At 35.8% G+C, this 27795-nt stretch overlaps 1 protein-coding gene across 43 annotated transcripts in view; it reads left to right on the forward strand.

Annotated features, from left to right (window-relative positions):
- The window catches only part of diaph2 (diaphanous-related formin 2), a 716224-nt gene that overhangs the window by 510047 nt on the left and 178382 nt on the right, over positions 1 to 27795 (forward strand). For 41 of the 43 annotated variants that reach the window (XM_087281958.1, XM_087281970.1, XM_087281979.1 and 38 more), the window contains one exon: positions 14156 to 14280. In XM_087281958.1, coding sequence (XP_087138084.1) covers positions 14156 to 14280 — 125 coding nt within the window. Of the gene's footprint in view, positions 1 to 14155; positions 14357 to 15022; positions 16332 to 27795 lie in introns of those variants that run through there. The other 2 variants (XR_015507851.1, XR_015507852.1) reach the window with 1 other exon arrangement.

Genomic DNA, 27795 nt, shown 5'->3' on the forward strand with positions numbered 1-27795 from the left:
TCAGCGGCCAGCACAGACAGTATTTGTGTTGTATGAGGTGTGCTGTTGATGTGACGTGAATGGGTGATCTAGAATTGCTCATCTCATTCTGAAGGGAAATAGGGGTTTGTTTATGGCTTTGTTGTTAGATCCTTTTCCTTTTAAATTTTATTAGTTAGAAGTTTGCTTTCAATCACGTTCTGTGGGGTTGTTTATATTTCACCAACAATGGATTGAACGGTATTAGAGTGCCCCTCCTCGTGGACCCCGTGTTGCCTTCACTTTATCCCTTTTTATTTACTCTTAACGATCCAGAAATATTTGTATTTCATCAGCTGGGATCTCCTGTGGCTAGCTGCTCATTTCGAAGCATATTTCAACCTTAAGGTTTTTAAATACAAAAGCTCTCTGATTATCAAATCAGTCAATAAATCCTTAATTATGATTTGCAAAGTGAGGGATTTGAGGAAAACACATATTAAAATAATAAATGGAGCGGACGTAAAAGGATTTGTTGCTTTTTTCACACTCCATCCGATTAACACCCCATTGATGGCGACTAGTAATTATACTCTGCACAAAATGTATCGTGGATTTGCCATTTGAGGTAATTGATGTGTGTACTATATGAAAAAGATGTATGTATTCCTGTTATGGTCATTATTTATATTTATTGTTTACTTGATCATTATTACATTTGTCATTTAACAGTGTAGTTTGACCAACTATAAAGATTTTTAGATGCAACTTTACAAAAACTCAACAGCTACTGGGACTTTGAAAGTCAGGATTAAAGGTTGTTAAGGATTAAAGGTAACAATATTCATTTTCAAAAACACAGGTGATTGTTTCGCCTCGTAAGACATGACTTCATCATCAGCAGGAGCCATGGGTGTTCATTTTATTTTCCCAGTGAATGTTTTTTGACTCTCAAAGTGCTGGCTTTTAGGGATGTGCAATATGAAGGTATACACAAAGCGACCACTTTAATAGGTACACCTCTCCAATTTCTCGTTAATTTCTAATCAGCCAATCACATGGCAGCAACTTAATGCATTTAGGCATTTAGACATGGCCAAGATGATCTGCTGCAGTTCAAACCGAGCACTAGAATGGGGAAGAAAGTATTTCATAAACTGTTGATCTACTAGGATTTTCACGCACAACCATCTCTAGGGTTTTCAGAGAATGGCCCGAAAAAAGAGAAAATATCCAATTAGCGGCAGTTCTGTGGATGCAAATGCGTTGTTGATGCCAGAAGTCAGTGGAGAATGGCCAGCAGCTGTGTGATGCTATTGTGTCAATATGGACCAAAATCTGTAAGGAAGATTTCCAGTACCTTGCTGAATCTATGCCATGAAGGATTGAGGCAGTTCTGAAGGCAACGGGGTCCAACCTTGTACTAGTAAGGCGTACCTAATAAAGTGGTCGGTTAGTGTACACACACACACACACACACACACACACACACACACACACACACACACACATATATATATATATATATATATATATATATATATATATATATATATATATATATATATATATATATATGGACACAATTAAGTTTATCCTTTCATATTATGCCCTACTCTTTATTTATTGGTGTCACAAAAAAACATTGTTTACAGTAATACTTTTTCATCATTTGGATGACTGGAATCTCACATGGATAAAGGAATGCATGAATAACAACAGACAAGAAATGTGCAAGATCGCAGTACAATGTTTACAGTTTGTATTTTATCTAACATTATTTTCGTTAGGTCTGTAATCATAGTCATACTTTTGAAAAGATTTTTATATTTCATTATTTGTTTATATTTATACATTCTAAATCAAACATTTCCGAATAAAATACAAGAAAAAACACATAAATGAGTACATTTTTGAAAATTGAAAATGTAAAAACGAAGAAGTCCTTTCCATGTGGTAAACTTGATTAATAGATTGAGTTTATATATATAGGTACTGTGCAATTATATATATATATATATTTTATGAATTATGAGTTGACTTGTATCTTAATATGATTTTTTTTGTCATATTACCTAGCCCTATAGCAGTTGATATGAATTTTATCAATGGCTTTCAGCTAAAATTGTTTTGGGTACACTGAAAGCAATGGAATAAACTGCACATTTTAATTTTGGGCTGAATTATCACTTTAAATGATTGAATTACCCACAATATATCATTCTTATCAACAAATTGACTTTTTCTAATTCTCCATTTCAGCGTTTAGCACACCACATTAGTCATAAGATAGCAATTGCTTTGCTTTGTTTTGTCATCACAAGCATATCATCTTTATGCAGTGCGATCTGAGCTCTTTTGTTCTTCCTGTAAGGGCTTGTGTACAGATATAGATATGCTTTTGTCTTTTTGCATTGCTGAAAGTATACTGTGCTGTCTGTTTCTCATTACTTTTACTCATTATTAAATGCCAAAGCTGTGCTGGCAGATGCACAAATGTTATCTAAACAAACTGAAAAGATTTCATTTTGCATTAGGTAAATAGAAAAGCCTCACAATTGCGACGAGACATATCAGTTCAATGCTTATAAAAGTAGCTGCTTGTTTAGAGGTTATTATTATGTGTTGAGATCAATAAACCTCAGTCGCGCTTCACTGAGGTGTTTTAAGAACACATTTTAGAGATTGAACCTTCAACGAGAGGCGTGTTTTCATTGTGAAAAGACGTTATTGGAAGAACTACATTTTACCTTCTAAAGTTAATAAGGTAGAATTGGAGAGGGGATAGTTTGGGTATCTGTAACGTCTTTATTTTAAGGGTCTCTTGAGCTTAAAACTCATTACATACCAAATTAAAAGACGTAATATGGCTGTACCCTGTTCTGCTTCCTTCTCCCCATCAAACTTCTTTTTTTTTTGTACAGGATGAATGCAATGAACTGCAGTCTAATTGGAGTTTAATGAAAGTTTCCCACTTTTCTGCCAATTATCGATGTACATGTGTCAAGTGATGGACCGTAGCTTCATGCATAAACCACATTTTCTTGCAGCCATTAATTGCTGAAGCTTTTGTCGTGGTAAATATTTTTATCACAACATTAACTTAAGCTGCACAAAAGGTTACTTAAACAGGTATTATAAAAAAAAAACAAAAAAAAAAAAAAACATTGCCTTATTGTATATGCATGCATGGGTTTCCTCTGGGTGCTCTGGTTTCCTCCACAGTCCAAAGACGTGCTATAACTGAATTTATTAAACTGAATTGGCCGTAGTATACGAGTGTTTGTGTGAATGTGAGAGTGTATGGGTGTTTTTCAGTACTAGGTTGCAGCTAAAAGGGCACACGCTGTGTAAAACATATGCTGGAATAGTTGGCGGTTAATTCCACTGTTGCAATCCCTGATTAATAAGGGAAAAAGCAGAAGGAAAGTGAAATTAATGATTGTATTTACATGTTCAGAATAATTAAATGTTTCATCCAAATTAAATCGCAAAATGATTATGAAGCACTGCACCTTACAATAAAATACTAGTAAATAGATTTAAATCAACAATGAGAAAAGGCCAGATTTATTACATTAATATTTTGTTAATTGAAATGTATACAACTGAAGTGTATTAGTTTGTATTAGTATTGTGTCAGTAGACACTTCTATAAAGCTTATAGTGACATTAAAAGGCTTAACTAGGTTAATTAGGTTAAGGCAGGTTAGGGTAATTACGCAAGTTATTGTATAACGATGGTTTGTTCTATAGTGTATTGAAAAAAATTTAGCTTAAAGGGGCTAATAATTTTGTTCTTAAAATGATGTTAAAAAATAATAAGACTTTCTCAAGAGGAAAAATAGATTATTAGACATAATGTAAAAATGTCCTTGCTCTGTTAATTAATTAAGTCTCCAATCATGCAGTGCCATTATGAACACCACTGCAAATGCAATGTCAATATTTCTGCTGTCTGGAAGTGTATATACTAAATAATTATGTATTTTAAAGATCCCATGAAGTTCTTTGACGTTTTTTTTATTTTATTTATTTTATTTTTTATTTTTTTGAGGTTTGACATCATTCATTTATTCATTTACTTTTCGGCTTAGTGCCTTTATTAATCAGGGTTTGCCACAGCGGAATGAACCGCCAACTCATTCAGCATCTGTTTTATGCAGCGAATGCTCTTTTAGCTGCAACCCATCACTGGGAAACATCCATACACACTCATTCACACACATACAGTAAACAACAATTTAGCTTACCCAGTTCACCTATAACGCATGTTGTGGAGGAAATGGAGCACCCAGAGGAAAACCCACGCGAACGCAGGGAGAACATGCAAACTTCACACAGATATGCCCACTTGACACAGCCAGTGATCCAACCAGCAACCTTCTTGCTGTGAAGCGATTGTGCTACCCACTGTGCCACCATGCTGCCACGTTTGACATAATCTCAACTAAAAACGATTAGAGAGTGCGACATAGAGTAGCTCATCCTCGTTTAAATAAAGCAGCTAATAGCATTTTGGTTTATCTCAGCTCTGCCAGTGAGAGTGGTGGAGCTCAAACGCATCAAATAAAAAGCAAATGAGAAGTGTCTTGAAGGGGGCGCGGTATGTCAGTTACTAGAGACCATTTAATTGGTCAAGATTTGAGGAGAAACAGAAGTATGAGGTGACATGAAAAAAAAAAAAACTGTTGATCCATTTAGGCGGAAGTGACACACTACAAGCTTTACATGTTTTGTGATGGAAAGTAGAAGTTGAAAAAGGAGTTGGGAATCCAAATGTAGGTTTATTAATAATAGTCAGGCAAGCAACGGTCAACACAGGGGTAAACAGATGTATACAGGCAAATCCAGAGTCGTAGTCAAATAACAGGCAGATGGCAAGTACAGGCAGGCAGCAGGCAATGCAAACAAACAAACAAGTTGAGAGTCACAAACACGGCAAGGCAAGGAAAACAGGTTTTAATATTCACATTCAGTTTAACTATATATATATATATATATATATATATATATATATATATATATATATATATATATATATATATATATATATATAAATATATATACACACACACACACAAATTAGTCCATGAGCAGCATCAGCTGTGGTAGTGTAATCAATGGAGACTTGTTGCTGGTGTGTGCGTGTGTTGTATGACTGGATCTGTAGTCCATAAAAACCCATGGATTTGTAGTCCTTAGCTATCTGCAACTGCTGAATCGCTGGTGATCATAACAGATACTAACATCGGAGAAACATTATTTTAATTTCACTAGACCTTTAAAGTCCCTATTTTATAAATTCCATCAATGTTTCTTATCACAATATATTAATTTATCAAGTATCAGCATATGTCTACTCTTTAGCTACCTCACCATCTTTCTGACTCACACTCTTTTTTCCTCCACCTCCACCACTTATTCATACACATTCGCAGTGCTTTTTATGGATGCACACATACTGTCCATTCAGTCATGCATGAACTCTCTTGTGTAATTCGAATCCTCACGTGGAGGAAGATAAAGAGGCAATAATTCCATTGTAAACCACTTAATGGTTGTTCGCGGATGACCTTGTCTTTTGTTATATGCTTTGTTTGCCTTTGTTGGTGGAGATTATTTAAATCTGGAATGCCTCGTACCACACTGGGGCTTCCTGCTCGGAAATAAATCTCAATTCACATTGTATCATCCCAGCATCACAGCTCCGGCGATGAAATATTGATACGCCTTATCTATAAATCTCACATGGAAATGGTGCCCTCCAACAAACGGCTGACAGTAACGCTGACACCTTGGCATTACAGCTGATGATTTGGTATTTTGCAAAGCGCATCTTCTTTCTTTTTTATGACAAGCGACGTTACTTCATGGCAGTTTATGGCGAGAGGAGACGGGAAGGGGCTTAATGAAATAGTCCTCGTCTGTCCCCTGGCTCTGAGAATGAATATCGCACAGCGCAAAGCAGAGGCTCACACGCACTAAACCCTGCCTGTAAATCTTTAAAAAGCCAACCGGCAACCGGTTTGTCTTATTGTGTAATGCCATCACAAACGCGACTAATGCCGTAGAGTCCTTGATCTCGAGTCTAGTGCGATGTGACGGCATTCATATGCACGGCTCTACAAGATAAAGAACGATACCGTGTTAGTCGAATAGCCTTGAAAAACTATACATCGTCTAAAAATGTCAAATCATGGCACTGATGGAACGCAAGAATGAGTCTTTTGTGAATGTGCCCTTACAAAGTGCAAAGGAGTGAAAAAGCGTGAGCATTTTGAATGTTTGGTAATAGGAACTAGCCAACAGCCTAAATAACGGTTAATCTAAGGAGGTGACTGTGAATGTTGGAGCAGGCGCTGTTTGTGGGTGTTATGGAACCACACAGGCAGCAGTCATTAGTTTAAATTGCTACGTCCCAGAAATGGTTACTGCGAATCTTTTTTTCAGGGTTATCTTCTCTCTCTCTTTATCTCTCTTTTTTTTATCTCCTCCCCTCCCGATGATGTGAAATGAGCATGTTCGAGTTATTAATGCGGCAGTACTGGTCCCCTGTAAACAGTGTTATTTTGTTGTTAATCTTACTAATGATATCCCAAAAGGATGCCTGTTTTATTCTGCTCGGGCTTCCAGCAGGGCTCTCTATTAAGAAGAGGAAAGCTGCTTCTGAGACAAACAAATTTATTGCTGAAAAGCAGAAAGTGACCCATAACGAGGCCGTACTTTCAGAGGAACATCAAAAGAAAATATTAACATTTTCCTCTCATATTAATTTACGCATGCAAGACCGCACACTCCCAACTTTTTTTATGGCTATATTAACGTGCAAAAATCCTGAATGTACTGGACACCGTGGCTTTATCCTATTTATTGTAGTAATTAAACTAAGCTATTAATTTCTTAAGTGCTCACGTTGGGAAATAAAGTGTCTATTCATAGATTCTCCAGGCAGTGCGGTCCTAAATCTCATTATTTTGTGGTAAACAACTGGTCTAGTCCACAACCCAGAGAACATCATACACTATAAAAACATTACAGAACATTACATTAAAAAACATACAAAAAATCTGTGTGTGTGTTTGTGTGTGTGTGTGTGTGTGTGTGTGTGTGTGTGTGTATATATATATATATATATATATATATATATGTTTTATTTTTATTAAATGACTTTTTAGAGTAGTCAAATCTAATAAATTAACTCTCATAATTTTTTTAATTGTAATATTAAGTGTTAAGGATAGCTAGAATTTTCGCAGTACATATTTAATATTTACACATTTACTTCATGTAATAACTTATGTATTAATATAAGATTTCCCAGAGATGGGTTGCGGCTGGAAGGGCATCCGCTGTGTAAAAACTTGCTGGATAAGTTGGCGGTTCATTCCGCTGTGGCGACCCCGAATTAATAAAGGGACTAAGCCGACAAGAAAATGAATGAATAATATTAGATTAGAGCCACTTTATTTGGTACAAAGCGAGTCTCTCATATAATATCTCTACTAAAAGAGAGAAAAAACTTTACAAACTGTATTGTACATAAATCATATAAATATTTTTATATTACTTAATATTATTACTGAAATTAAATAAAAAAAAAAACTGAATAAATGTGATTTTACAAACATTAACACAAGTAAATAAACAAAATCAATGATGGACTAAATATCTGCGGAATTCTGCGCGCACAGATTCTGTGTGGGCCTACTAATACGATTTATTGAAATTGATAAAAGTGTTCCTTCTGCTAAAACAAGAAAATAATTACATTACTTGATTAATTTAAATAAATAAAAACTCAAAAGTAATGATAATCAGTTAACTTTTACTTAATGTTTAGCCTAACACTCCTAAATAAAGTATATTTTACATGATAATAACAAGTTAATTGTACCTGATATAAGATTGTAAAATTTACTTGAAATTTTATGTGCAAATTGTTACGAGGATTTTTTAAGTAAACCCTAAGAGTTATTTTTTTCAGTGTACACGATAAATGCGCTATACAAATACACATTACATTACATAAGCATGTGTGGATGAGAAAGTCATATGCTGATCACAACAAACAACTTTTACCACAACAGAGATTCATACTTAAATACAAAAGGTGGTGTGTCATTTACACAATTAAAGACAACTGTGGTAACACACGACACTGAAGTAAAGCAGCAAACACTATTTATTGAAATTAGATTTAACATACAACTCTAAAACACAGAACTGATGAGAAAAAATATTAAAAGAACCATGGCAATGTTAACATAAAAAAACATTAAAAGTGACCATGTTTTAGTATAAAACCATAAAAAGTGACTAAAGTTTACTGTGTATATTATCTTTGTTTGTTTGACTTTATTAATCCCCAAAGGGAAATTCACGTCACAGCAGAGCTTTCCATACTAAAAATAGATACAATAAGATGCATGTATATAGAAAAATAATAATAAAATTACATTCATACTAAAGAAACTTACTGTTAACCAGGTTACAGATTTTTACTGCATAACATTTTTACCATTGAAATCGCAGCCATTTTTAAAACATACATAAGCTAATTTCTGAAACTTAACTTCAGATTTGATTGATTACATCCGCTTGCCACTTGTGTTGCATTCTACATGGGAGATTTCACTCACTCACTTGATTCCAATAGAGTTTGCTGTTAGCATGTTGCTTAGCTAATGATCAGCCTGACAGGCACAGAGCAGGGAACCCTAATAGGCTTAAAATGACTGGCTCCAAATAGCCTAAAATGCCTCAAAATTACTGTGAAATTGTAATTATTTTTAAAAAATATTTTCCCAAGTGCTGTTAAACTGATTTTTTCTAACATAGTTTCGAACATAATATTTTGAATAATTTGTTTCAACAGCTAATTACTTTTATCATTGCCATGATGGCAATACATAATATTTTACAATTTATTTTTATTTATATCAGCTTAGAATAACAGCTTAAAGGCAATTTAAAAGCTTAATTAGGTTAGTTTAGCCAAGTCATTGGTTTGTTCTAGCCAATAAAGAAGAAAATATTAAGGGGGCCAATAATATTGACCTTAAATTTATGATTCTTTTAGTTATTTTTTAAAAACTAATTTTAATCCAACCAACCAACCAAACAAACAAACAAACAAACAAGAATAAACAAATAAATAAAAAGTAATACTGTACAATTTTAATGAAAATTAAAATGAAATATTTTTTTATTTTATGTATTAATAAAAATACAATATTAACTCAATACGTTTAGTTTTATTATACTATACTATACTATACTATACTATACTATACTATACTATACTATACTATACTATACTATACCAAGAAGCATAGAATCAACAAGAGCAACACTCTAGTGCGATTTGCGAAACAGCCACTAGTTGGCGCGGCGGCCATTTTGTAATAAAAATTCCAATAGAACAACAGCATATTATAAGTCTGTAAAATAAAGTTATTAAAAGCGCTGATGATTGTGATAGTAAGTGTTGTATTGTCGTCTTTCATGTTGTATCTCATCTTTAATATGCTTTTTAAATAAATAAATAAAAAACAAAGCAGCTGCTTGCCATCGCGACAGCAATAATATCCAATGGACTGCCTCTTGGTGATTCTAAGCTCTTTGACTATACTATACTATACTATACTATACTATACTATACTATACTATACTATACTATACTATACGCTGATACATTTATTTTCAGAATATATAAATAATAAGTTTAAACAAACACTGTTTAATGCAAATAATAATAATAATAATAATAATAATAGTAATACCTTTACATATTTCGTTTTCAATCAATTGCTTAAACCAGTTCACTGCGTGCTGCAGATATATAACTTTAGCATTCTCAGCTTTTAAACCACCCTTTCATTCCAGTAAAGAGGTCTATGCAGTCTTTCATGTTACCTTAGAAAGATGCTGTCTAGGTTTCCTCATTGGGTCCCTGGTGTTTGTGTTTCATCAGTGGCGAGGCCTGTGAGATGTGTGAGTCAGAGCTGTTATTAGCTGAACTCAGAGCTAGCTTTTCCTCACCCTCGCTACTCCCCCAGCACCAGATCCAGCGAGACACACAAACCACACTATATCTTACCCATCCATCTCCATCATCCATTCTCCCTCTCTCCTCTTATAAAAAATCATTGCAACATGCCATCAGAGTATTTTAAACCAATAGTGTTCCAGCTTTTAAAAACCAGCCCCGACAAGCTTGTAGCATCACTTAAAAAGCTTAAACTCGCCCTTGCCCTCTCGCTCGATTTTGCTCTCTCTCTCACTGTTGCTTGTGTTCTCTCTCACAAGGCCTGTCCTCAGACAGAGTGTTAACCTCAGCTTTGTAAGCCTTGATTAGGGGACAGTAAATCCCCAGTCGTGGGTTTTCCTCCAGCATGCTGCTAATGACACGGAGTCTAACCTTTATATTGTTGTTAGTGCTTTGAGTAGATTTGTAGCTGCTGCCCGCTGTCCTCCTATTTTAGCTTTATTGGAGAGCAGGAAAAGTTAAAGCAGGTGTTATTAGCACTGACCTTGGGAAATAAAGATTGAATCCTGGTGCTGTATGAGGCCGACCGGGCTTAAGAAATTGCTGTGTCACTATACAGCATTGCTCAATAGCTTGGGATCTGAGAGATCTAATGAAAACAAAATAATGGGTTGTGGTTGCCTAGGCTGCATTCATTTTGATAAGAGTACTGGAAAAACATTCATAGTTTCAAATACTAGGATATTTCAGCTTTCTTTATCACTTTATTTTTATTTTTCAAGCTTTTTTTTAAGTTAAATGATACAATAATAACAACAACAATATTAATAATAATAATAATAATAATAATAATAATAATAATAACAACAACAATAACAACAATAAAAATAATAATGACAACAATAACAAAAAATATATAATGATACAGTATATTTAGCCTTTCCCTAATATCTAATACCATTTCCTGTTTTTTGGAATAATAATAATAATAATAATAATAATAATAATAATAATAATAATAATAATAATAATAATAATATGAATATGAATGTGAATATGAATACAGTAAATTTAGCCTTACCCCATATTTGTATTTTCATATTTTTCCTGTATTTTAATGTAATAATAATAATAATAATAATAATGATGATGATGATGATGATAATAATAACAATAATAATAATAATAATAATAATAATAATAATAATAATAATAATAATAATAATAATAATTTATGTAATAATAACAACATTATTATTATTATTATTATTATTATTATTAGTAGTAGTAGTAGTAGTAGTAGTAGTAGTAGTAGTATTATTACCAATAATAATAATAATAATAATGATAATGATAGTATATTTAGTCTTTCCCCCATATTAAATACTACACTTTTCCTGTATTTTGAAATAATAATAATAATAATAATAATAATAATAATAATAATAAAAATAAAAATAAAAATAAAAATAATAGTAATAATAAAAATAATATTATATTAATATATTTAGCTTTCCCAGTGATGGGTTGCAGTTGGAAAGGAATTCGCTGCGAAAAAAACATATGCTGCATAAGTTGGCGGTTCATTCCGCTGTGGCGATCCCTGATTAATAAAGTAATTAAGCCGAAAAGAAAATTTTTGAATAATACATTTAGCATTTTCCTCATATTTAATACTAATGCTATCTGTTTTTTTTTGTATTGTTACTAATATGAATGTATATGTTTGTGTGTAGAACCATTAAAATCCTAAATTTAGGCTGTTTTTGGCCAATAATAAAAAAAAAATCTATTTAATTCCTTTAATACTAATGGACATTCTTACTGGTCTTGGAATATATCTTTTTATAAATTCCATTTAATGCTTTTTTTTTTTTTTTTCGCGCGCGCATACTGTGTGTGTGTGTGTGTGTGTGTGTGTGTGTGTGTGTGTGTGTGTGTGTGTGTGTGTGTGTGTGTGTGTGTGTGTGTGTGTGTGTGTGTGTGTGTGTGTGTATGTGTGTATGTGTGTATGTTAAAGAGTAGCTTTACCTTTTGAATTAAATTTCCTTAAATGATGATGGTTATATATAATGATTGTAATTGAAAAAATATGAGCCAAAGTCTGCACCTGGGTTTCTTACTCCAAATGTCCTCGCAGCAACCCTCTCGAAGCCTGTTTGTCCACTCTAAGACCCATACAAAGCCTCTCATGTCTCTGATGAGTCAGAGCTTTGACCCTCTCAGACAGACCTTCTTGTGCCATGATCATTCCTATCGTGTGTATCAATAAAGCTAAAGCCATACACCAATCACAATACGGCGCCGTGACTGCGTCCGCATCCGCCTGATCCCCCTAAGACACTGCTGGCGCTTTGAAGTCCAGACTTGAAAGGACTACAGTGAGTGCAGGGAGATGGAGAGCAGTAAACAGTGATTATGTAGAGATTAATGAAGCTGAACTCATGCTGACGCCACTCAGCCTCAGTCAGCATCTCCTCAGTGCACCTGTCCACCTGAACACACCTGCAGAACGCACAGCACAAAAGCAGACTAAAGATGCTGGAGCACAGGATAATTCACAAAACACACACATTTGACTAATTAGAAGAGGTGATTAAATGCATTAAGCAAATCCAAAATGGTTATTCGTTTGTTAGATAATGGTGCATAAACACTTTTTTAATTAATAGTTGATTTGTATTATTTTATTTTCATTATTTTAATGAAATATTATTTTAATCATAACTTTAATATACTTTATTATGATATTATAAAGACCTTCCTTATGTGGTTATTTTGTTTTGAAAGATTAATTTGTTTGATTTTTTTTTTTTTTTACTTTTAGAAAGGTTTGTTTTACTTATTTTAAAATGTATTTATTTATTTATTTATTTATTTATTTATTTATTTATTTATTTATTTATTTATTTGATTATTTATTTATTTAATTATTTATTTTATTTTGTACCCAGTGAATCATCATTTTAATCATAAACTTGTAATACTTTATTTAATATTTTATGATTAAAACCTTCCTTATTTGCCTATGCTGTTATTGAGAGATTAAGTTGTTTGAATTTTTAACTTTTGAGATGTGTGATTTATTTATTTATTTATTTATTTATTTATTTATTTATTTATTTATTTATTTGTTTGTTTATTTGTTTGTTTGTTTGTTTGTTTGTTGTATTTTGTACCCAAGGAATAATGGATGCCCATTACTTTAATCATAGCATTATAGTACTTTGTTTAATAATTTATTAGTAAAACCTTCCTGATTTGCCTATTTTGTTATTGAGGAATTAAGTTGTTTGAATTTTTAACTTTTGAGATGTGTGATTTATTTATTGATTTAATTATTAATCTTATGTACTCAGTGACTCATTATTGTAATCATAACTTTATATTACTTTATGTAATTTTCATGAGTAAACCTTATTTGTATATTTTGTTTTGATTTGATAAAGTTGTTATCTTTTTTACTAAGCAGAAATAATAAAAAAAATATTATTAAATAGACAAAACTTCATATATTTGTCTTACTAGAACTGTATTACCCATTTTCATTCATTCATTCATTCATTCATTCATTCATTCATTCATTCATTCATTCGTTCATTCATTCATTCATTCATTCATTCATTCCTTCATTCATTCATTCAGGGCTTATTCCCTTTATTAATCTGTGGTTGCCACAGCAGAATGAACCACCAACTTATCCAGCATATGTTTTACACAGCGGTTGCCCTCCCAGCTGCAACCCATCACTGGGAAACAGCCATACACACTCATTCACACAAATACACTACAGACAGTTTAGCTTACCAAATTCACCCACAGGTGTACCGCATGTCTTTAAACTTGTGGGGGAAACCGGAGCACCCGGAGGAAACCCATGCGAACACGAGGGGAACATGCAAACTCCAAACATAAATGCCAACTTACCCAGCCAAGGCTCGAACCAGCGACCTTCTTGCTGTGAGGCGATCGTATACCAATAATACAACAATAATACTAGTCCAAACAATATTGATGGAAACCTTTTTTTTTAATCTCGTTTTGGTAGATTTGTTTTTCTCCAAATTAGTGAAACAGAATTTGCACAAATCGCTAATTCATGCATTAATAATTATTACTGGCAAATGTGATTTACACTTTTTAGATAGTAGTGTGACCACAAACTAAACCACTGTTTGTTTGTTTTTTTGTTTTTTCTGTTTACAGTCGCTGCCCAGACCCTGAAAGCCAGTCTAGACATAATGGAGCGGCATATTCAGAGGTTGGAGAACGACATCCAGAACTTCCCCAAGACTGATGACAAGCAGGATAAGTTTGTTGAAAAAATGTCGATATCCTTTTAGTCCATTTGCTTCTTATGCTGTCTCCCATGCTGGAAAGTTTAGTGGTGCTCCCTTTGCCAAAAAGGTATGATTTGTACTCTGCTTTAAACAAAGATTGTACTATTATTCAGCCATTTTGTCTTGTTTTCCAGTTTAAAATATATTGAATGCTCACCAAGGATGCATAAATATTTCAACAATTATCACACTTGTTGCCAAAGTAGAATTGTGAACAGTCATTACAAGTCTTCAGTGAATGTTTTAAGAGTGTGATCTGGTGCTGAAGAGACATTTATTATTAATTTGTTATCATAATTGATTGGACATAATAATGGGGAAATTATTTATTATTTATTATTATTATTATTTAGACTTTAAATGTTGTTACTGTATAATTGAATTTCTGATTCAAACGTATAATAAGATGGTATTGGTATTGAATATATGGTATTCAATAATATTCAACTTACAACAGTAAGAGAATAGAAGAAAATCTGCAAATGGAAGGAAAAAAAGAAAATTAAAGTGTGGTTTTTAACACACTCTGGTTTCTCGATTCTTAAAATGATTAATTAAATCTCCCTTTAAGGATCGTTAATAATTAAGTATGGAAAGCAAGACAAAAAGCCTGGATAGGTTTGGATAGGCTGTCTCAAAGTGCGATGTTTATCAGCGTTCTCTGTGACTCTCAAGCTCTCCAAAGGGAGTTCAGCCTGGGAGCTATTTATACTGCACAACTTTCTCCCCACAGACCGTAATGGAGGGCTCCTTAGCCTTCTATACTTATAACCCCTTGCCGATTTCATCAGCTGACCAGCCACAGGCCCCTCTCTCCAAGTTTCTGAGGGCTATCAGCTCTCAAAGCACCTCTCTCATTTCGATAACAGAGACGCAAGCGCTCGCTGCCCTCAAATTGAATTAGATGCCACAGCACTTCTCAGACTCCACGGCGCGAAGAAGTCAGTCACTTGTTTGACTTTTTCCTTTCAGACACAGGACTGTTTATGGTGCGAATTGCGCTGATTTAAGGTCGTTTGACTTTTGCACCATTTCTGAGCGATGGCCCGACTTTTATATTCCCCCAGCGATTTCTGCCGTGTTATTAACTACGAGTAAGAACCATTAATCAATGACTTATCAAGTCTGAGAGTCTTCCCATATGTTCCCCAAGCACAGGAAAGACAGCAGTTAACCTTATTTTAGCTCTTTGTTCACCAGCTCAATGCTTAGATTTATGGGGGGCTTACGCGGCACTTTGGGTGGCATAAGAGTAATAGCCCCAGCACGCATTAAAAATCTGCTTCAAGTCAAAGAGGGCTGCTTAGGTTTGTATGATTTAAGAACAATGAGCTTCGCTAGGCTGCAGTGCGGCACCAAGAAAAACCACACACACACACACACAAACGAGAATCCCTCTGTGGCCTTAGTGACAGTATTGATTAGCAGGACTCTGGTTGGATTGGATCTTGAGTGAGGGGAAGTGGAGAGGCACGGATCCACTGGGGCCTCGCCGCGTCCCTGGAGGATTTTAAAAGCCGGCCGGACCCCGAGTGCAAACGCAAGCGCATCTCGTCCCTGTCTCACCTGATCTGTCATCAGTGCCCAGTTGAATACAGTCGCGTCCATTTGATGATTTGAGTGGGCTTTTTTAACAGCGCAGAAAGAAAAGCGAGCAGCTGAAAGGGAACGGCTCCACCCTCATTGTTCACCAGTCGCGACTCGTTTTCTGAGGCGTCGGAGCCCGGCTGCAGAGATGCTGACTGACAGCATGTTCAAACACAGCTGCGCTAGCTCTTTTGCGCATGACAGGGCAGACATTGTCACCGAGCTAAAAGAGGCCGAAAGCTGTTTCACTCGGCCATTGTGGACAGCAGGCTAGGTGTTATAGGGAGAGTGATTGAATTTTGTGCGTGCGTGTGTGTGTGTGTGTGTGTGTGTGTGTGTGTGTGTGTGTGTGTGTGTGTGTGTGTGTGTGGCATGTGTTTTTATAAAAAAGCAGCAGTGCATATTGTCAATGTTCACTGTGATATTGATTAAACGTGTGTACCCATTTAAGGAGCAGAATGTATACGTATATTAGTTTTAATTTGAAGTCTAAAATATGTGCAGATAAAACTAAGTTGTTTAGCATTTGTAGGACACCCATGATGAAAATCATCTTTTGGAAGCTGTTTAGTCAGAACTGTGTGCAGGTCTAGTGTGTAAACAGTCATATTAGGGTGATATTAAGACAATAAGTATCTTTTTTTAATTTCCTGATGTTAAAATAGGATCCAACTCCCTTCCATTTTGAGGCCCACCGCTATGTGACGTAGGAGGGTGGATTTTCCCGCCCACCGAATTGATTGAGCCGCGTATTAACATGTCTCAGTAGTAACACATATAATCATATCAACAAGACAGGACAAGCGCAACGCAGCCGGGATTTAAAGATCTGTTCAGCTTTCTGTGATCATCAATCATCATCAAATGTGATCAAGAGTGAGTTTTACAAGTCTAAAAGGTTATTAAAACAGTGTATGTTTGTAATATATCACAGCGATTTTACCATCTTTATCACCACAGCCACATGCCAGTACAATTACGCGAGTGCTGTGTGTGTATGTGTGGGAACTTTGTAATGACATTGTGACTCATCATTGGAGAAAGGCTTAAATAACCTCAAAAACAAATACATCAAATAATCATTGGCAAAGTTCTTAGTATTTCTCACAAACTTTACGTGCAGTCTGCTTATTTCATGTCTGTCACTGTGCTATTTATCTGACGGAGCCGATGCGGAGATTGAGGCACATTCTGACATGCACATGGGAATGGTGAGCGAGGAGGCAACAAAAACAGCTACAATGAGTTCAGAGCAGAAAATCCCAACATTTTAAATTTAACATTATAATATATCATCTGATGGGGGTTTTACAGACACATTCTAGAGACACAAACGACTTATCTTAAATCTTGACAAAAGGGTGAAATAGGTGCCATTTAATATGCCAAACAGAATATTTAATAATATGTAAATGTTTAAAACTTTAGAGTTTAGCATGTAAATGTGAGGTTGTTAGTTAAAAGTCTGGGTTCCAACAGTCTCTGTGTTTCACAATCAGTGTCTGTGCAGTCTATAGCGGCCCCCTGTTGGATAGGTGGATATCACCCAGAGCTTCAGGTCCTCATTTGGCATGTGTTAAAAAAAACGATCAAACTTTTTTTGTTGTTATATTATGCAAATACAGCTCAAAAGAAAATGTAGTATGTGATTTTGTTTATTTTAAATAAGCAGAAATCCTGGTCCCCTCTAGGCCAGCATAGAGCAACAGTCACCTTTTCGCAACATGGACGTGCATGTGTGTGTGTGTGTTTGTGCACGCTAGATGCATTGCTTGCCATAGCAACAAGCTTCTATGTCCTTGCTTTATGAGTTTGACCTCAACATGACCTTTTGACACATGACTACAAATGTGGAGACACAGCTTTTGAGTCACTGTGCAGGAATTGTTTCAATGTTTAAACCTGGCGGTGGTAGAGGAAATTTGTGTGAATGAGGAGAAAGACAGATGTTAGCTTGTTTACCGTGTTTTCGTTGCCTGTAGATACTCATCCGAATCACACTACTCCAGGTGGGCACTGTCAGAATCTTCCAATTTCTTCCTATTTTACGAACTGTAGCCTTGAGATCCATGTGATTTAATCTACCCTGAAATCACACTATTGTTTCTTTCTTTTTCTTTTTTTTTACTCTCTCCTGCTCCAGGGAGACCCAGCACAATACGATTGTGGCGTTTCATATGCAGAACATTTGTTTCTTTTCAGTTTTCATGGCAGCTCAAACTGGAGATTTAGAGCCCTGCCAGCAAGATAGGAGGAGAGAATGAACTAGTATGTAGCAAATTTTATGTGATAAAAAGGCTTTAACTAGAGAGAGAGAGCTGTAGAGGAATTTTGCTTAGGTAGGAGTCAGCTTTTCTTTTCTCTTTTTTTGGGTGGATGTAATAATAGCAATACACATTTCACACCCTTCTGAAACTATGAAGGTGACATTTTGCAATATTAAAAAATCTCACCAAATATGGGAGTATCATATTAGATTCACATTAAGGTGCTTAAGACTCTGGAACAAATATGCATTTATTAGCTTACATGGCGATGCGCCGTTGATATATTGATCCATTAAGTAGAAATGATTGTGGCAGCAAATCAAGGCCGGTTTGAAAATGCTCCGAGCGTGCTTTTGCAACAGAGAAATAAACTCTAGATGTGTGTTAGGGTTAGTTTTTTAGAGCCGGATAACGGAATTTACTTTTATTACCGGTTGCTCAATATCCCTTCTTGCAATATTAGCATGTACAGTAAATGCGAGAGTTTGTTTGTCTGAAGAATTTGGTCAGATATGGGAGACTAGTTGCAGATGCATTATTTGGTATTTGGAAATAGACTCCCACTAACTCCTATACATTGTTTAAAGCATTATTGGAACTAAGCCGAAAAGAAAATAAATGAATGAATGAAATAAACTCTAGATGTGCGTTAGGGTTAGTTTTTAGAGCTGGATACCGAAATTTATTTTTATTACCGATTGCTCAATATCCCTTCTTGCAATATAAACATGAACAATATATGCGAGGTTTTGTTTGCCTGAAATATTAGGCCAGATATGGAAGACCTGTTGCATATGCATTATTTGGTATTTCGAAATAGACTGCCACTAATGCGTATACATTGTTTAAATCGTTATTAAAACCAACTCTTGATGTGCATTAGGGTGGGTTTTTTAAAGCCGGATAACGGAATTTACTTTTATTACAGATTTCTCAATATGCCTTCTTGCAATATGAACATGTACGGTATATGCAAGGGTTTGTTTGCCTGAAGTATCAGGTCAGCTATGGGAGACTAGTTGCAGATGCATTACTTGGTATTTGGAAATAGACTGCCGTGACTTGTATTTGCATTCTTTAACTCAATATTGAAATAAACTCTTGATGTCTGTTAGGGTTAGTTTTTTAGAGCCGGATAACGGAAATTACTTTTGTTACCGATTGCTCAATATCCCTTCTTGCAATATGAACATTTACAGTATATGTGAGGGCTTGTTTACCTGAAGCATTAGATGAGCTATGGGAGATGCATTGCAGATGCATTATTTGTTATTTGGAAATAGACTCCCACTGACTTGTATACATTGTTTATACCACTATTATTAATGCTAAAGATCTCAGTGTATCATAATTCACACTACTTGTTTTCTTTTTTGCATTATTTTATTTTCTCTTTGTGCATGCTCTCTGCTTTCCACATGCTTTGGAGGATGGGTTATTTGTATTGCTGAAAATCCTCATAAAGGAGAATTTGTCATTTGTAAGGATGTGTTTTTTATTACATAAATGCATTTCATATATACAAGATGCAGCAGCATACATAAAACCCTATAGTTATTGCAGTCCTTTGCTTTAAACCACTCTCAGTAACCGGTGTAATGCTGGGAGAGTAGCTCATACGCTCGGCTCTTATCAGTAGGCATGCTTTATTTTTTCCACCATTACTGTAATGTATGCAAATGACTGAGTAGGATGTTTGTTCAGCAGTTTAGTGATATCTATCTATCAGAATTAATGGCACCCCACAAAGGCTTTTAAATGAACTAGAAGCCCCAGGAGAGCTGTAACTCAGCGGAGGGACAATGTTGGCGGTGGCCTGGGGACTGGGCGTACTGGGAGCTTAATGGGGAGCGAAAGGGTTGCAGCGGCGTTCCGAGTCCATACTGAGTTTTTGACAGATGAGCGGGGCTGTCTAATAGATCTCGTTCTGCTATAATTCAGTGCAGTGGTATTTAACTTAACCTTTGTTGTCCCTGGGGGCAGAAAAACGCCAATCAGATGGCCAATTTCTCTCACTGCCATTTTCTCTAATGACCCAGCAAATGCAAAAGGAGAAAAGTTTCAATATAAAGTGTGATTTCTGACTGTAAATTCGGATTGGATGACCTATTATTGAAATCATTAAATTTGCATAAATGCACAACTGTAATTGTATTCAGTTTTAAAATATGATAAATAAGGATTTGATTATTTAGAGGTTTTCAATTATCAAAACCTGTGCAATGCACCTTTTTCATGCATAATAGTGTGTGCTGTTTAATTTTACCATGACTATCATTCATTTTTACCACGAGGTGAGTGAGGTACAGGAGTTAACTGCTAAGATGTCATTCATTGTAGGAATTTATATGCATTTCAGACATATTTAGAATAATTTGAATCGAATATTCATGATTATTTTATTTTAAAATACTATATCATTACGCAAAGGACTAATATATTAAGTAAATTAATGCATATTCTTTTCCACCATCCTTCAAAGCAGTAGGTTGTACACATTTCTTGGCAATTATTATGTATGTAATAATTTTTATGTATTCTAATAAGTGTACATCAGAATAGGTGTGCTATTAATGTTATGATAAATGACAGTAGACCTTTAATTCAGCCATATCTTGTCAGGTTACTGCAAACATTAAAGCAGGACATTATGAAACTTGTTGTATATTAAATAAATAAATAAATAAATATATATATATATTCTTGATTCTGATTGGCTAGAGGGTGTCCATTATTTTTATCAGTAGTTCCAGTCAGTTTTGATCACAGTTCAAAATAAGCGCGCTTCTTCCAAACATTTGTAATTACAGTACCATAGCAACTCAGATATGCTGCATAGGAAACCGATAAGGACATATAACCCTTTTAGACCCTTGTTTTAGACCCTTTCCAGGTTTCTCAGTAGTGAATGGTGTCATAGTTGAGAAAACTTAGAGTGCAGTGAATGGGAGAATACAACAAATATATATTTGTTATACAACATATATATTTATTTATATATATATATATATATATATATATATATATATATATATATATATATATATATATATATATATATATATATATATATATATATATTACTATTATTATTATTATTATTATTATTATTATTATTATTATTATTATTATTATTATTATTATTATTATTATTATTATTTATAATCTTATTTGCTCAAATAAAGAAAAACTCCACGGTGATGTCAAAAAGACTTTCAGAAAAAATGAAAGAAATATTGTGAGACTGATGATGTCAGCCTCAGAAAAGAATGTAGTCAAGTTTACTCTCCTGTTCCATGGAGACTGCATTTGAAACGCCTCCCACAAATGTCGGACTGAGCTCCAGGCAGTTAGCGATAGCTCCGCTAACAGCTCCCTGCCGAGTGAAGCTTTATATCGGCCAGACCATCTCAGGACCTGCCGCTGTATCTTACCTCTTGCTTCTCTGTTGTTTAAAATTTGATATATAATTAATCTTGCATGTATGTAACAGCCAGTCTTTAGACTTTTAAACCAAATATTTGTTTTCAGGTGAATTGTTTTGGCATATCGCAATTATAAGTTTTATAATTTATGACCATAACATTAGACTGAACTGTGTGTTGGTCTGATTGCTTTTCTTTATTGTAGCTTTTGTTTTAAAGAAGATAAAATAGAGCAGAATCTTTTCTTACCTGTCCCGATATTATTATTTTTTTCTTATGCAAAATTAAATACTGTACATATTTAACAGCAAATATTTATGAAACAGGCTTTGGCTGTTTTCTCTTCAAAATGCACCTTATGATACTAAGAAAGTGACATTATAGTAGTTATTAGTTTTAGCGGTTGTTATCTGGAAATAACATGTCGGGATGGACCGCTCAGAATCAAGACTTCCTGAAAGCCATGTAATAAATATATCTATTAGCTGAGGCCAACCATATGAATGTGTATATAATACACGGCTTTCCTTTTCACCTGCCAAGCCATTAAAACGAGAAGGCGCAGTTTCTTTAAAGACTCCCTGAAGCTTTGCACTTTATTGTGACTTTATTTAAAATGCCTATAAACAAATCATCTCTGGTAGGTGCAGAACAAAATGCATCGTTAGACAGAGGAAAATCACCCACTGAGGGAAGTGCTAGAGCAGTCAGGCTGGTCATTCCATAGGAAATATGTGATTTACTTGTTTTCTTAACCTCTGCTGTCAGAGGAACTAGCATTCAGCAGAGCTGAACTCGCTAGCATAAACAACCATTCTTCAAGAGTAAGAAACATCGGAGGCCATTGTTCTATTGTGTGCTGTGTATTTGTAGCTGAAAGGCTGTGGTTTCCATCGTCGGCCAGCGCTCAGCAGGGCAGAGTAACGCTTGATTCCCAGCATAGCACCTTTTTTTACGTGTTGTAGTATTCTGGCACACATCCTCGCTGTGTGTTTTAATACCTGCTGCGGAAATTCAGTAGCTTTAGGCGGCGATGTTTGATGGTTTGAGAGGAACGGAAATACACATAGTGCTGTGGGAGAATGATGTAAATCACAAAACATATAGGGTTTCTTAGAAAGCCTAGATTGTGTGACTTTCTGCACATTTGAGTTTTACAGATCCCTCCCGTTGATGGTGCAAATCGAGGTGAGGAATGATCAACGCCGGTGATTATTTTACCTTTGGGTGCAAAGTCTCTAATGAGTTGATGAAGACGTGTTAGCTGCAGCCCGCACTGTGTTTCCATCTCTTCTGCCTCTCTGCTTAGTCTCAAACCTCTGTTAATTATGGAATTAGGTCACCAGAGTGTGGTGGCATCCTGCGCGGGTGATGTTTACCTCATAATAACTCTTCATCGTCTGCACTGGAGAAATAATAGAGCAAACGGATCACAATTTGCAACCCAGTTCTCCAGGTTATTGATACCAGGCCGGACTGAAGTTAACAGATGAAAAGCACGATTGATTCAGGCCATATCTTTGACTTGCTTCCATGGCCTTTTTGTTTATTCCGGTTCTGTATCGTCTACAGGGGTCGGTATTGTTCAATAACAATGGCTAACTTTAATTTACCGCGTGTCATTGGAGACGTTACGATTTTAATTAACAAATTCTAATTGGTCCTGAACGGAATAAACAAAAGCCAACCCAAATAATAATTGCAATTCCAGTAATGATAGTCATAAAGAAAGCAAAGGCCGAAGTCTGAGCACAAAACCGACTTGGCGCGCACGCCTGTGATTATGTTGCCGGCGTGCACAGATTCGTGTTTATTGGGAAATGGCATCCAAACCATGTGTTTTGTGTGATAGGATTTTGCATATGCTAATGCACTTGATTGCCTTGATGTGTGGCTGGGTGGGGGAGTCTCAGCACGAACCAGAGAGGCTCGATAACTGCCTCTTCAAATCCCATCCTCAAAGCTTCCGCCATTCAGTGCGGCCCTCTGCGCTTCAGGGAGGAGGCTGCGTTTGTAAAGCCATGATTAGAAGGGTATTTAATGGAACATCAGTGCCACTGATGCAGAATGATGCTGATTGTTAAAGTGCTGTTTTGCTTTGGCCATTTGTGGTATTATTGCCGTGTTTAATTGATTGAATTGACATTTGGGAGTGTGTTTTATAAGGATAACTCTAGCGGAAACTGGAACATTAGGTGAGAGAGGAGCAATGCTAATTTTGATAGCAGTAGATCATCGCTTTGGCTTTCAATCCTCCATGTTATCTGTATCTCCCAGTTGTCTCACCACAGGTCATTTCTGGAATATCATGGAATTTTAAAAGTTGAAAGTCAGGGTATTTTAATATTTATTTGTTCAAGTGATGGATATCATTAACATTTGTCTCTTTACATTTTAGCTTCCGTTTAATGAAATATATATTTTTTCTATATTGTATTTTTATAGGGACAACGGAGTGGCGCATTGGGTAGCGATGTCACCTCACAGTAAGAAGGTTGCCGGTTCTAGTCCTGGCTGGGCCAGTTAGCATTTCTGTGTGGAGTTTGCATGTTCTCCCTGTGTTCGCGTGGGTTTCCTACGGGTGCTCCGGTTTCCCCCACAAGTCTAAAAACATGTGTTATAGGTCAATTGGGTAAGCTAAATTGTCTGTAGTGTATGTGTGTGAATGAGAGTGTATGGGTGTTTCCCAGTTATGGGTTGCGGCGGGAAGGGAACCTACTGTGTAAAACATATAATGAATAAGTTGGCGGTTCATTCCGCCATGGCGACCCCTGATTAATAAAGAAACAAGGCAAAAAGAAAATAAATAAATGGATGAATGTATTTATTGCACATCTATTTTTATTGTTAGGTTATTTTTCAGCTCCATATTATTTCTTTCAAATGCAGTCAATACCTGTTAACCAATGTTAGCATGCCAGTATAATGTAAATTTTAAGAGCTTTAACTTCAAAATGCTTTAAAAATGCTCAATGTAGAGTTTTTAAATCTGCCGAGCTATTAAATATGGAAGAGGGAGCGCTTTTTAGCCATCCAACAAGTTTAAAAGCTGAGGTAAATTGCCCATTGTACTTCTGATAGTGGCTATTAAAGTTATACTATAAATGATGTTAAAGCTGAAACCATTCTAATATTATTATTGTTGTAGCATACTGTGTTAATTACATTGTAATTTACACTCACCGGCCACTTTATTAGGTACACCTTACTAGTACCGGGTTGGACCCTCTTTTGCCTTCAGAACTGCCTTAATCCTCCGTGGCATAGATTCAACAAGGTACTGGAAATATTCCTCAGATTTTTTGTTCCATATTGACATCAGAAGATGAGTACACTGTTGTCATAAAGGGATGGACATGGTCAGCAACGATACTCAGGGAGGCTATGGTGTTGACTCGATGCTCAGTTGGTTATAATGGGCTACGTTCAACACGTTCAAAAGCTCTTAAATGCTCGGTTTGAACTGCAGCAGATTGTCTTGACCATGTCTACATGCCTAAATGCATTGAGTTGCTGTGTGATTGGCTGATTAGAAATTTGTATAAATGAGCCGTTGGACAGGTGTACCTTATAAAGAGGCCGGTGAGTATATTTTATATATACTGCATAATTATATTTACACTATATATTAAGATAAACACAACAGTGGTCTGCTGCTCAATTCATTAGATGTCATGAAAATTCTGTTTTTTTTAATCAGGGAAAAGTGAGGAAGGATGGCACAGTGCTTCAGTGGTGAGCACTGCCGCCCTTACAGCAAGAAGGTCGCAGGTTCGAGTTCTGGCTGGGCCAGTTGTTCTATCTGTGAGGAGTTTGTGTGCGCTATAGATAAATTGAATAAACTAAATTGTCCGTAGTGAATGAGTTGTGTATGGGTATTTCACAATACTTGGTTGTGGCTGGAAGGGCATCCGCTGCGTAATGCATATGCTAGAAATGTTAGTGGTTCATTCCGCTGTGGGGACCTCTGCAGTAGAGACTAAGCTGAAGGAAAATGGCTGAAATCAAGGAATTTGATATTTGTCTTTTAGATATCAGGAATTCCTTGTAAGCCGACTGACTCCCAGCAGTGGCTGCGTATGGTACTAATTTACAAAACGACAGCAACGTTTAATCCCACCGCGGCCTCGTCTTCATCAGACCCTCAGATAGTTCATCTGCCTCGATCATATTACAATCCCTAAAGCACAGCCAAACAGCTGAAATCATCCATTCCGTTGTCACACACACTAGCGTTGCACTGGGCCTCACCCTCCAGAGACACACACACAGATCAGCTCTCTGCACTCTCCTCTAATGAAAATGACACTTTGAAAGAGATTGAGCATATTTCTGCTATCGTATTTCATAAATCAAATTTTCCTGATTGCCTGACCTGATTTTTTCCATAGTTGTTCGGTCGCAGTCAGTCTTGGAAACGTCTCTATGCGAGCTATCATTACGCGTGTGAATTCTCTGGAAATTCCACAATCAGTGTCTCGTTAGGAGGGGGGAAAACTGGGGCTGATTTGGCAGGTCCATTAACCCAGAGCTCAGGGCTGACACGGCCACTAAAGCTGAGGCTGACAGGCGTACTACTCCCAGGGTGGAGGTGAAAGCCTTCAGCCGACTCTCTTTCTTATTCCTTCTGCTGATTGTAACACATCATCTCCAGAAAATAGGAAGTTCTGTGGAGGTCTGTATGGATTTACATGCAAAGGGTTGTCCAATTCCACAAGCGAAAGGTGGTGATCTGTATTAGGCCACATTCAATTTCATGGTTGGCATATTAGGCGTACAGGGAATGCATAAGGGTTGATCCCACAGAAGAGACATGCGATCGTGACATTCTCATGGAAAAATGTCTTTTCCGAGTCATAGATGACAGGATTTGCCAGTGTATCTTCTTCCGGTCCATCAGTTTTTTTGGATTATGCTCTAGCAGCTGCATGCGTCAGAATTCAGAGGTTCGAATACATGATTAATCACAAAATACACGTATAACCTGATGCCAGTTATGGCTCAAATAAAGTAAATCCATACACTGATAACAATATATAGCTTAATATATTACTGTTTGTGTAAATGAAATCTATTAAAATGATATATTTCATGCTTTAGATGTCATGCATATATTGACTACATCTAAAGGACCATTTCTTTTTTAACATTTTAAAGTATATAATCAGACATTTATAATATTTGTGATCATATTTCTCACTTTATTTAGATCTTTAGGGGCAAATGTTTCATAAAAAAATGCACAAATATAAATCATTCATTCATTCATTCATTTTCTTTTCGGCTTAGTCCCTTCATTAATCCGGGGTCACCACAGTGTAATGAACCGCCAACTTATCCAGCACATATTTTACTCAGCAGATGCCCTTCCAGATGCAACCCATCTCTGGGAAACACCCACACACACTCTTACACTACAAACAATTTAGCTAACCCAATTCACCTGTACCACATGTCTTTGGACTGTGGGGGAAACCGGAGCACCCGGAGAAAACCCACTCGAACGCAGGGAGAACATCCAAACTCCACACAGAAACACTAACTGACCCAGCAACCTTTTTTGCTGTGAGGCAACAGCACTGCCTACTGCGCCACTGCGTCGCCTATAAAATAAATATTATTATAATATAAAACACTTCTCAAAAACTAATGATTGTGGGTCATGAAAAAAAAATCACTAAATTAAATGCTAAAAGTTAACAATACTTTGAAGACTGGAAATTTCTTACAATGCTGTTATTTCTGCCTGATCTCATGAGGAAACGTAACTATTTTTATGTTTGGTCAGTTTAGTGGCTAGTTGAGTCGTACGTAAATGTACAATTTTAAAAAGGAGGCGTGGCACCCAACCCAACCCCGCCCCTAAACCCAACCATCATTGGGGAGATGAGGACTTTTTAGCCATTCAACAAGTTTAAAAGCTGAGGTAAATTATCCATTGTTCTTCTAATAGTGGCAATTAAAGTTCTAATATAAATGATGTTCAAGCTGAAACCATTCTAATATTGTTATTGTTGTAACATATTGTGTTAATTACATATAATTGACACTCACTGGTCACTTTATTAGGTACACCATACTAGTACCAGGTTGGACCCTCTTTTTGCCTTTAGAACTGCCTTAATCCTTCATGCCATAGATTCAACAAGATACTGGAAGTATTCCTCAGAGACTTTGGTCCATATTGACATGATAGCACCATGCAGTTGCTGCAGATTTGTTGGCTG

Source organism: Danio rerio, chromosome 14, assembly GCF_052040795.2.
Source record: "Danio rerio strain M-AB ecotype USA chromosome 14, GRCz13ab, whole genome shotgun sequence".
Classification (NCBI taxonomy): domain Eukaryota; kingdom Metazoa; phylum Chordata; class Actinopteri; order Cypriniformes; family Danionidae; genus Danio; species Danio rerio.